The sequence below is a fragment of the Ovis canadensis genome, chromosome Y, assembly GCF_042477335.2.
Source record: "Ovis canadensis isolate MfBH-ARS-UI-01 breed Bighorn chromosome Y, ARS-UI_OviCan_v2, whole genome shotgun sequence".
Taxonomy (NCBI): Eukaryota; Metazoa; Chordata; class Mammalia; order Artiodactyla; family Bovidae; genus Ovis; species Ovis canadensis.
Genome location: NC_091271.1, coordinates 1,753,881 through 1,767,056, shown reverse-complemented (window position 1 = coordinate 1,767,056; position 13,176 = coordinate 1,753,881). Strand labels below are relative to the sequence as shown.

Below are 13,176 nucleotides of genomic sequence, written 5' to 3'. Positions count from 1 at the left end.
AGCCCGGAGGGGCCCAGGAACAAGCTGGGGGTTATGGCTTCGGGGGCTCCAGGGTGCTTGCCAGGGCCACCCGCTGTCTGGACCCGGGGCTTCAGGCCGCGGTGACGGTCTCCTCCCGTCCTAGGTTCTGTGATCTAAGTAGAGTGGGCATCTGTCGTGGCTACCCTGCCGTCAGGGACCCCCATGGGACCTCGTCTCCCCCATCTGGACACCCTGAGAAGCCTGGGGGTCTCCCTCATCCTTGGGTCTGCGATCTAACTACTTGGGCGTCTGTCTTGGCTACCGTACAGTCAGGGACCCCTCTGGGACCCCATCTTCCCCGACCTGGGCACCCTGAGAAGCTCGAGGGTCAGTTCAGTGATGACAGCTGGGCAGGGTCTGGGGACCTGGCCTTCAGGGAGCTGCCCTCTAAGCTCTGTCCCTTCTGAGCCAGGCCTGGGACCCTGAAGGGTGAAACCTATGCCTGGGGACCTGGCCCTTTCTTTTCAGAACAGATAATGTAACACGTGTCTGGTAGAGATTTAGTGGAACATTATCCGCTGACCGTTGACGGGACCTCAAGAGCAAAGGATGTGTGTGCGTGTGAATGTGTTCAGTCGTGTCTGACTCTTTGCAGCCCTTTGGACTGTCTCCCTGCCAGGCTCCTCTGTCCGTGGGATTCTCCAGGTGAGAATACTGGAGTGGGTTGCCATTGCCTTCTCCAAGGGATCTTCCCAACCTGGGGATTGAACCCAGGTGTCCTGCATTGCAGGCAGATTCTTCTGAGACACTTGGGAAGCCTGAATAAAGGTTCTGACATCAAGAAGTTGGCAACAGCTAACCACGCCCATCCCTCACCTTCTGTACAAAAGGGCTTTGCTGAAAGCTTCCAGTAACTTTGGGTTTCTTAAGGCTTGACGCACCCATCTCCTTGTGTGGCCCTGTAACAAACTTTCCTGTGTTTCAAATTCCAGTATCCTAGTATCGTTTGGTTCTCTGGGTGTCAGGCAAAGGGGCAGCAGCTCTATCTGAGCGTAGCGGGCTCCCCAGGGGGCCCAGATGGTAAAGAATGCCGCTTGCCGATGCAGGAGACACAGGTTCAATCCCTGGATCGGGAAGATCCACTTGCGGAAGGGAATGGCAATCCACTCCAGTCTCCTTGCCTGGGAAGTCCCATGGACAGAGGAGCCTAGAGGGCTACAGTCCATAGGGTTGCCAAGAGTAAGACAGGACTGAGCGACTAAGTACATGTCTGAGACTAGCCTCAGAGAGTCTTCACATTTAAATGCACACTTAGAGAAAGCCTCTTGTATGCAGGACCCATACTTTTCTCTAACGGATAACCACAGTGATCAGCGAAATAGACGTTCATTTGAACATCAGAACAGTATGCTGTTTTTTTCTTTTTGAAAGGCTTTCCTTGGACACAGAAAAGTTTTTCCTCTCTGCCGGCCATCTTTTTTCTAATTTGGCCACCTTGTGCAACTTGTAGGGTCTTAGTTCTCACACCAGGCATCAAACCCACGCCCTCAACAATGAAAGCGCAGTGTCCTAACCGCTGGACCACTGGGGAATTCCCTCATCTTTTTTTAATTGCATAAACATATATTTCCCTGGGAACTTCGCTGTTGCTCACACGATAAAGAATCTGCTTGCAGTGCAGGAGACCTGGGTTTGATCCCTGGGTCGGGAAGATCCCCTGGAGGAGGGCATGGCAGCCCACTCCAGTATTCCTGCCTGGAGAATCCCATGGACAGAGGAGCCTGGTGGGCTGTAGTCCATGGGGTCACAAAGAGTCAGACATGACTCTTAGCACGTATAGTTTCCTGATCACTGCACTTCATTACTTCTGTCTGATTTTCCTTCCAGTTACGTTTTGGGTCACTGCAAGCGATCTCCTCCAGTGCTTATACATTGATATATTGATATATATATCTATATATTGATAACAGTTTGCTATAGGTAGACCTCAGAGATACAGCGGATTCAGTGGCGAGCACCTCAGTAAAGCAGAGAGTGCTGTAAGGCAAGTAGCAAGAGGTTTTTGGTTTCCCAGTGTGTCTAAAAGTTTTGTTTAGGGGACTTTGTCATTCTCTTATAGACTCTATGCATAAGTAGTATCAGGTGGTATTTCTGTGATTCTGTCTGGCTTCACTTAGTGTGACCATCTCTTTCTTATGGGTACCTTTTCCAGGGCCGTATCTTATACAGTTGTATTTATTCCAATAGATGGAGAAGGGAATGGCACCCCACCCCAGTATTCTTGTCTTGAAAATCCCACGGACGAAGGAGCCTGGCAGGCTACAGTCCATGGGGTCGCAAAGAGTCGGACACGACTGAGCGACTTCACTCTTCATGACACGTATACGTGGACACATATACATGTCTGTGACGGTGTGTGTCGTTCAGCTGGTCCAGCGCTTTGTGAACCCAGGGACTGCAGCACCTGGCTTTCTCATGACTGAGGGCCTTGTGCTGGCTGTTGAATCTACCAGTCTGTTCTTTTCTTCTCTCTCTTTCTCCAACGCCTTTATCACCTCGGCTTAGAGTCTGTCACCCTCCTATGTAATGGAAACAGCACTTGCAGAACCAAGGAAGTTGTTGTTCAGTCGCTCAGTCGTGTCCGACTCTTTGCGACCCCATGGACGGCAGCACGCCGGGCTTCCCTGTCCATCACCAGCTCCTGGAGCTTGCTCAAACTCATGTCCACTGAGTGGGTGACGCCATCCAACCATCTCAACTTCTGTCGCCCCCTTCTCCTCCCGCCCTCAATCTTTTGCAGCATCAAGGTCTTTTCCAGTGAGTCAGCTCTTCACATCAGGTGGCCAGAGTATTGAAGCTTCAGCTTCAGCATCAGGCCTTTCAGTGAATATTCAGGACTGATTTCCTTTAGGATGGCCTGGTTGGGTCTCCTTGCAGTCCACGGGACTCTCCAGAGTCTTCTCCAGCACCACAGTTGGAAAGCATCAGTTCTCAGACGCTCAGCCTTCTGTCTGGTGCAGCTCTCCTATCCATATGTGACTGCTAGACCGCCCCTGTAGATGTATCTTTGCGTGACCTGTTCATGTACCATGAATTCAATCCTCTCCCCACCTCAGCCTCTGTGTGTCCGGCCGGGGCAAAGCGCTCAGTCTCACTGTGATCCTCCCGCCCTCCCCGGTGCAGGTTCTGGACGGGCCATGAGCTCAATGCTTTGCCCACCTCAGCCTCTCTGCGTCCGGCCGGGGCAAAGCGCTCAGTCTCACTGTGATCCTCCCGCCCTCCCCGGTGCAGGTTCTGGACGGGCCATGAGCTCAATGCTTTGCCCACCTCAGCCTCTGTGTGTCCGGCCGGGGCGGAGCGCTCAGTCTCACTGGGATCCCCCCACACTCCCCGGTGCAGGTTCTGGACGGGCCATGACGACCGATTCCTGTACATGCTCATGGAGTTCGTGCCGGGTGGCGAGCTCTTCAGCTACCTGCGGAACCGCGGCCGCTTCTCCAGCAACACCGGGCTGTTCTACGCGGCCGAGATCGTCTGTGCCATCGAGTACCTACACTCCCGGGACATCGTCTATAGGGACCTGAAGCCGGAGAACATCCTGCTGGACAGAGACGGCCACGTCAAGCTCACCGACTTCGGGTTCGCCAAGAAGCTGGTGGACAAGTGAGTGCCCGTCGCCCTCCCCGTGTTGCCCCTTCTCCCCGCCCTCTGCCTCTGGCGGCCTCCACTCCGCCTTCTGTGCTGGGAGTTGCTTTCTGTTGAGATTCCTCATCTCAGCAGAAGTGATGGGTGGCTCCCTGGGGGCTCAGCTGGTAAGGAATCTGCCTGCAATGCCGGAGACCTGGGTTCGATCCCTGGGTTGGAAAGATCCCCTGGAGAAGGGAAAGGCTACCCACTCCAGTGTTCTTGCCTGGAGAATCTCATGGACAGAGAAGCCTGGCAGGCTACAATTCACGGCAGTGAGTTAGCCATGACTGAGCCACTAACACTCACCCTTATAACTGATACCGTATAGCTTTTGTCTCTACCTGACCAGCTTCACTTAATATGCCCATCTGTGGGTCCATCCACGTTGCCACAAATGGCACGCTGTCGTCCTTTCGCATGGCTGAGTAATATTCCATCTCGTATAGGTACTCCACCTCCTTTATAGTTTCTTCTGCTGACGGACAATGAGGTTGTCACCACGCCCTCGGCTATTGTCTGTAATAAGGATGATGACATTTTAAGAGGTAGAGGTGTGTTATTTTGTCCCCAAGCTCAGGACAATCTTAGAGACAGCCCCAGAGCCCAGTCCTTCTGACACCGCCTGGGGTCACGAAGACTCAGACACGCCTTAGCTTACTGAGGAGCGTACAGTACCGTATTTCCCAGGACAAAGGTGTGTGTTCCCTTCCTCTGCACGATTGTACTAATTTAGCTTCCTAACGTTGCTATCGAGAGCATTGCTGTTCAAAACAAATTCAGCACAGATCTGAATTATTTCACATTTTTAACGAGTCTTGTTTCAAAAAGTCAAGCCAGGCATAAATGATTTCATTCAGAACTTGATTTAATTCAGGATGTCCCAAATGGGACCATTTCAACTAATTGTCCGTATCAGCTCTGACAGACTCTCCGTGAATATTTTCTGTCCACACCTCATGGTGTGTAGGATCTTAGTTCCCCAGCCAAGGCTGGAACGTGCGTGCTCCCTGCTTTGGAAGCGTGGGTCTGAACCATGGGAAGTCCTCCATGAATCTTCGCTACTCAGGTTTTGAAATTCCAAACATCGTTTCTCCTTTGGTGTCTCTTTAAGTTGGGCACTGATTTCCCATCAGAAACACGAGATCTGTGTTTATTGCCCGTGACGCTTGAAACGGTTGGAAAGAAAGCAGATTCGCGTCCATTTTTCAGTCTGTGCGTTGAGTGTGGGTTGTTACATTTACATTCTGATTAAAACCGGGTTAGAATTTCACTCTGTGCAGTGAAAGTACAGCTGATGACTCCCATATCAGAAGCTAGATCTGGGACAAACGCCCCTGGTGTCCATTCCTGTGACGAGTTGGGGTTGGTTCACGTGAGTACTGTTCCTCACGTTGCAGAAACATCTGTTTATGGCAAACAATTGCGGAGCAGTTTTACGTTAAAGGAAGTGACTCCTAGAGGAAATCAATCCTGAATAGTCATTGGAAATCAGTCCTGGCTGTTCATTGGAAGGACTGATGCTAAAGCTGAAAGTCCAATCCTTTGGCCACCTGATGTGAAGAGGTGACTCATTGGAAAAGATCCTCATGCTGGGAAAGATTGAAGGCAGGAGGAGAAGGGGACGATAGAGGATGAGATGGTTGGATGGCATCACCAACTCAATAGACACGAGTTTGAGTAAACTCGGGGAGTTGGTGATGGACAGGGAGGCCTGGCGTGCTGTGGTCCGTGGGGTCGCAGAGTCGGATACGACTGAGCGACTGAACTGAAGTGACTTACATTAAATAACTCATGTCTGGTGACTTTTACACAGGGGCCGTCCTGGGATTACTTTCTCTGATGAAGTTAAAGTCAATGTCAATTTCACTATAGAATTTCATCACTTACATGGCTAAGAATAAAGTGGGGTGCTTTGTGTCTTAGCTGGGAAAGAACCCGCCTGCAACGTGGGAGACCTGGGTTCGATCACTGGGTTGGGAAGATACCCTGGAGAAGGGAAAGGCTCCCCACTCCAGTATTCTGGCCTGGAGCATTACATGGATGTATATAGTCTGTGGGGAGCGAAAAGTTGGCTTAAAGCTTAACATTCAGAAAATGAAGATCGTGGCATCTGGTCCCATCACTTCATGGGAAATAAGATGGGGAAACAGTAGAAACAGTGTCAGACTTTATTTTTTTGGGCTCCAAAATCACTGCAGATGGTGACTGCAGCCATGAAACTAAAAGACGCTTACTCCTTGGAAGAACAGTTATGACGAACCTAGATAGTATATTCAAAAGCAGAGACATTACTTTGCCAACTAAGGTCCGTCTAGTCAAGGCTATTGTTTTTCCTGTGGTCATGTACGGATGTGAGAGTTGGACTGTGAAGAAGGCTGAGCGCCAAAGAATTGATGCTTTTGAAGTGTGGTGTTGGAGAAGACTCTTGAGAATCCCTTGGACTGCAAGGAGATCTAACCAGTCCATTCTGAAGGAGGTCAGCCCTGGGATTTCTTTGGAAAGAATGATGCTAAAGCTGAAACTCCAGTACTTTGGCCACCTCATGGGAAGAGTTGACTCATTGGAAAAGACTCTGATGCTGGGAGGGATTGGGGGCAGGAGGAGAAGGGGACGACAGAGGATGAGATGGCTGGATGGCATCACGGACTCGATGGACGTGAGTCTGCGTGAACTCCGGGAGTCGGTGATGGACAGGGAGGCCTGGCATGCTGCGATTCATGGGGTCGCAAAGAGTTGGACACCACTGAGCGTCTGAACTGAACTGAACTGATCGTCTGTGGGGTCGCAAAGTGTTGGACACAACTGAGTGACTTTCACTCTCAGTGTTTGTAGAAAGAGTACAGGTAGCTTTAAACCTGGGTTTTATTCTATGATAGTGGTGCTGCCATCTATTAGCAGTGTTGGGTATAAAGTCCACCCTTGTTTAAAAAAAAAATTGTTCTTTTTGACTGTACTGGGTCTTCATTGCAGTACTTAGGTGGCTAAGCTGGTAAACAGTTTGCCTGCAATGGAGGAGACCCCGGTTTAATTCCTGGGTCGGGAAGATCCCCCGGAGAAGGGATGGGCTACCCACTCCAGTATTCTTGGGCTTCCCTGGTGGCTCAGCTGGTAAAGAATCTGCCTGCGATGTGGGAGACCTGGGTTCCATCTCTGGATCAGGCAGGTCCCCTGGAGGAGGGCATGGCCACCCACTCCAGTGTTCTTGCCTGGAGAATCCCCATGGACAGAGGAGCCTGGCGGGCTACAGAGCATGGGGTCACAAAGAGTCAGAGATGGCTGAGCAACTCAGCAGAGCACACAGGCTTTTTCTCTAGTTGTGGCGAGCAGGGGCCCCTCTCCGGTCGTGACCCGCGGGGCTTCTCATTGCAGCGGCTTCTCCCGTTGTGGAGGACGGGCTCTAGAGCGGGCTCACTCACGGTGGCGCACGGGGTTTTCACTGCCCTGTGTGATGTGCAGTCTTCCTGGATCAGGGATGGGACCCAGGGGACAAAGCAAGGAAGCAGAGGTGTTGACAACCTGTGACCACCCTCAGCGGTGGATTCCCAATCTCTCAACTTCCAGGGGAGGCCAGTTTTTTTTTGTTTTTATTAATTTTATTTTTTTAATATATTTATTTATTTTTGCTTATACCAGTTTATTGCTACCCACCCATCTCCCTGAACCCTCATGGACGCTCGCTGTCATGTAACCCCATGGGCTGCAGCCCGCCAGGCTCCTCTGTCAATGGATTTTTCCAGCTGAGGATACTGGAGTGGGTGGCCATTTCCTTCTCCATGATTTATTTTTAATTGAAGGATGATTGCTTTACAGAATTCCATTGTTCTAAATTTGTTTTTAGTTGAAGGATAATGGCACTATAGTATTGTGTTGGCGTCTACCAAACATCAACATGAAAGTCCTCCTTTTTTTTTCCAAAGTCATTTTGTTTGGAAGCTTGATTCCAACAAACCATCAGTAAAATGCTTCACAGATTCGCTGGGTGATCAGTTGGCCCGACCATCACCAGTTCCCAGCTGAGACATCTGTGGTTCTGAGAGGTGAGACGGTCTGCCCGTATCCCCACAGTTGCCAAGCGATAGTGCTTTATGGGTTTCAGGATAAGTTTATCTCCCTTACCAAGAGCCTCTGTTAATGGAAGCACCTCAGAGGGGCAGTGCGGAATGAAGGCTTGCTGTGGGCACCGCTTGTCTGCGTTGGACTCGTGTGTTTGCCCGTTTCTAGAGGGTCGGAGTGAGTGTGTAGATTGGGGTCACCCCTGTGTTCCTGGCATTGCTCATCTCATCTGTGAAATGAGAGCTGTTCCTACCCTGTAGGGTGAGAGGTAAGGATGGCTGGATCTGCTTGTTGGAAAGTCTTTCCTAAAGACAGTTCCAATCAGGTAGTGGATGTGGGGTAGAGAGGCAGTGCTTCTCAGTTCATCACGTCCAACCTCCCGGCACCAACGTCACCTCATAATTCTCACCTTCACTGCCATCACGACTAGCAGCAGCAGCAGCACCAGCAGCAGCAGCGTTATCAACGTCACCACTGTCTCCACCGTCAGCATCACTGCCGTCAATGTCGTCACCACCATCATCATAGGATTATCACCATCGACATCACCACCGTCGTATCAAAATCACCACCATCGTCACCATCAGCATCACCACCATCATTATTACCACCACCACCACATCAATATCACCATCAGCATCACCGCCATCATTATTACCACCACCACCACATCAATATCACCATCAGCATCACCGCCATCATTATTACCACCACCACCACATCAATATCACCATCAGCATCACCACCATCATTATTACCACCACCACCACATCAATATCACCATCAGCATCACCGCCATCATTATTACCACCACCACCACATCAATATCACCATCAGCATCACCGCCATCATTATTACCACCACCACCACATCAATATCACCATCAGCATCACCACCATCATTATTACCACCACCACCACATCAATATCACCATCAGCATCACCGCCATCATTATTACCACCACCACCACATCAATATCACCATCAGCATCACCGCCATCATTATTACCACCACCACCACATCAATATCACCATCAGCATCACCGCCATCATTATTACCACCACCACCACATCAATATCACCATCAGCATCACCGCCATCATTATTACCACCACCACCACATCAATATCACCATCAGCATCACCACCATCATTATTACCACCACCACCACATCAATATCACCATCAGCATCACCGCCATCATTATTACCACCACCACCACATCAATATCACCATCAGCATCACCGCCATCATTATTACCACCACCACCACATCAATATCACCATCAGCATCACCGCCATCATTATTACCACCACCACCACATCAATATCACCATCAGCATCACCGCCATCATTATTACCACCACCACCACATCAATATCACCATCAGCATCACCACCATCATTATTACCACCACCACCACATCAATATCACCATCAGCATCACCGCCATCATTATTACCACCACCACCACATCAATATCACCATCAGCATCACCGCCATCATTATTACCACCACCACATCAATATCACCATCAGCATCACCGCCATCATTATTACCACCACCACCACATCAATATCACCATCAGCATCACCGCCATCATTATTACCACCACCACCACATCAATATCACCATCAGCATCACCGCCATCATTATTACCACCACCACATCAATATCACCATCAGCATCACCGCCATCATTATTACCACCACCACCACATCAATATCACCATCAGCATCACCGCCATCATTATTACCACCACCACCACATCAATATCACCATCAGCATCACCGCCATCATTATTACCACCACCACCACATCAATATCACCATCAGCATCACCGCCATCATTATTGTTACCACCACCACCACATCAATATCACCATCAGCATCACCGCCATCATTATTACCACCACCACCACATCAATATCACCATCAGCATCACCACCATCATTATTACCACCACCACCACATCAATATCACCATCAGCATCACCACCATCATTATTACCACCACCACCACATCAATATCACCATCAGCATCACCGCCATCATTATTACCACCACCACCACATCAATATCACCATCAGCATCACCGCCATCATTATTACCACCACCACCACATCAATATCACCATCAGCATCACCGCCATCATTATTACCACCACCACCACATCAATATCACCATCAGCATCACCGCCATCATTATTGTTACCACCACCACCACATCAATATCACCATCAGCATCACCGCCATCATTATTACCACCACCACCACATCAATATCACCATCAGCATCACCGCCATCATTATTACCACCACCACCACATCAATATCACCATCAGCATCACCGCCATCATTATTACCACCACCACCACATCAATATCACCATCAGCATCACCGCCATCATTATTACCACCACCACCACATCAATATCACCATCAGCATCACCACCATCATTATTACCACCACCACCACATCAATATCACCATCAGCATCACCACCATCATTATTACCACCACCACCACATCAATATCACCATCAGCATCACCGCCATCATTATTACCACCACCACCACATCAATATCACCATCAGCATCACCGCCATCATTATTACCACCACCACCACATCAATATCACCATCAGCATCACCGCCATCATTATTACCACCACCACCACATCAATATCACCATCAGCATCACCGCCATCATTATTACCACCACCACCACATCAATATCACCATCAGCATCACCGCCATCATTATTGTTACCACCACCACCACATCAATATCACCATCAGCATCACCACCATCATTATTACCACCACCACCACATCAATATCACCATCAGCATCACCGCCATCATTATTACCACCACCACCACATCAATATCACCATCAGCATCACCACCATCATTATTACCACCACCACCACATCAATATCACCATCAGCATCACCGCCATCATTATTACCACCACCACCACATCAATATCACCATCAGCATCACCACCATCATTGTTACCACCACCACCACATCAATATCACCATCAGCATCACCGCCATCATTATTACCACCACCACCACATCAATATCACCATCAGCATCACCGCCATCATTATTACCACCACCACCACATCAATATCACCATCAGCATCACCGCCATCATTATTACCACCACCACCACATCAATGTCACCATCAGCATCACCACCATCATTATTACCACCACCACCACATCAATGTCACCATCAGCATCACCACCATCATTATTACCACCACCACCACATCAATATCACCATCAGCATCACCGCCATCATTATTATTACCACCACCACCACATCAATATCACCATCAGCATCACCACCATCATTATTACCACCACCACCACATCAATATCACCATCAGCATCACCACCATCATTGTTACCACCACCACCACATCAATATCACCATCAGCATCACCGCCATCATTATTACCACCACCACCACATCAATATCACCATCAGCATCACCGCCATCATTATTACCACCACCACCACATCAATATCACCATCAGCATCACCACCATCATTATTACCACCACCACCACATCAATATCACCATCAGCATCACCGCCATCATTATTACCACCACCACCACATCAATATCACCATCAGCATCACCGCCATCATTATTACCACCACCACCACATCAATATCACCATCAGCATCACCGCCATCATTATTACCACCACCACCACATCAATATCACCATCAGCATCACCGCCATCATTATTACCACCACCACCACATCAATATCACCATCAGCATCACCGCCATCATTATTACCACCACCACCACATCAATATCACCATCAGCATCACCGCCATCATTATTACCACCACCACCACATCAATATCACCATCAGCATCACCGCCATCATTATTACCACCACCACATCAATATCACCATCAGCATCACCACCATCATTATTACCACCACCACCACATCAATATCACCATCAGCATCACCGCCATCATTATTACCACCACCACCACATCAATATCACCATCAGCATCACCACCATCATTATTACCACCACCACCACATCAATATCACCATCAGCATCACCGCCATCATTATTACCACCACCACATCAATATCACCATCAGCATCACCGCCATCATTATTACCACCACCACCACATCAATATCACCATCAGCATCACCGCCATCATTATTACCACCACCACCACATCAATATCACCATCAGCATCACCACCATCATTATTACCACCACCACCACATCAATATCACCATCAGCATCACCGCCATCATTATTACCACCACCACCACATCAATATCACCATCAGCATCACCGCCATCATTATTACCACCACCACCACATCAATATCACCATCAGCATCACCGCCATCATTATTACCACCACCACCACATCAATATCACCATCAGCATCACCGCCATCATTATTACCACCACCACCACATCAATATCACCATCAGCATCACCGCCATCATTATTACCACCACCACCACATCAATATCACCATCAGCATCACCGCCATCATTATTACCACCACCACCACATCAATATCACCATCAGCATCACCACCATCATTATTACCACCACCACCACATCAATATCACCATCAGCATCACCGCCATCATTATTACCACCACCACCACATCAATATCACCATCAGCATCACCGCCATCATTATTACCACCACCACCACATCAATATCACCATCAGCATCACCGCCATCATTATTACCACCACCACCACATCAATATCACCATCAGCATCACCGCCATCATTATTACCACCACCACCACATCAATATCACCATCAGCATCACCGCCATCATTATTGTTACCACCACCACATCAATATCACCATCAGCATCACCGCCATCATTATTACCACCACCACCACATCAATATCACCATCAGCATCACCGCCATCATTATTACCACCACCACCACATCAATATCACCATCAGCATCACCACCATCATTATTACCACCACCACCACATCAATATCACCATCAGCATCACCGCCATCATTATTACCACCACCACCACATCAATATCACCATCAGCATCACCGCCATCATTATTACCACCACCACCACATCAATATCACCATCAGCATCACCGCCATCATTATTACCACCACCACCACATCAATATCACCATCAGCATCACCGCCATCATTATTACCACCACCACCACATCAATATCACCATCAGCATCACCGCCATCATTATTACCACCACCACCACATCAATATCACCATCAGCATCACCGCCATCATTATTACCACCACCACCACATCAATATCACCATCAGCATCACCACCATCATTATTACCACCACCACCACATCAATATCACCATCAGCATCACCGCCATCATTATTACCACCACCACCACATCAATATCACCATCAGCATCACCACCATCATTATTACCACCACCACCACATCAA

The 13,176-nt window shown here is 48.8% G+C and overlaps 1 protein-coding gene across 1 annotated transcript in view; it reads left to right on the top strand.

Annotated features, from left to right (window-relative positions):
- The window catches only part of LOC138431381 (cAMP-dependent protein kinase catalytic subunit PRKX), a 67,916-nt gene that overhangs the window by 30,946 nt on the left and 23,794 nt on the right, over window positions 1-13,176 (top strand). The window contains exon 3 of the mRNA XM_069573491.1: window positions 3,361-3,624. Coding sequence (XP_069429592.1) covers window positions 3,361-3,624 — 264 coding nt within the window. The remainder of the gene's footprint in view (window positions 1-3,360; window positions 3,625-13,176) is intronic.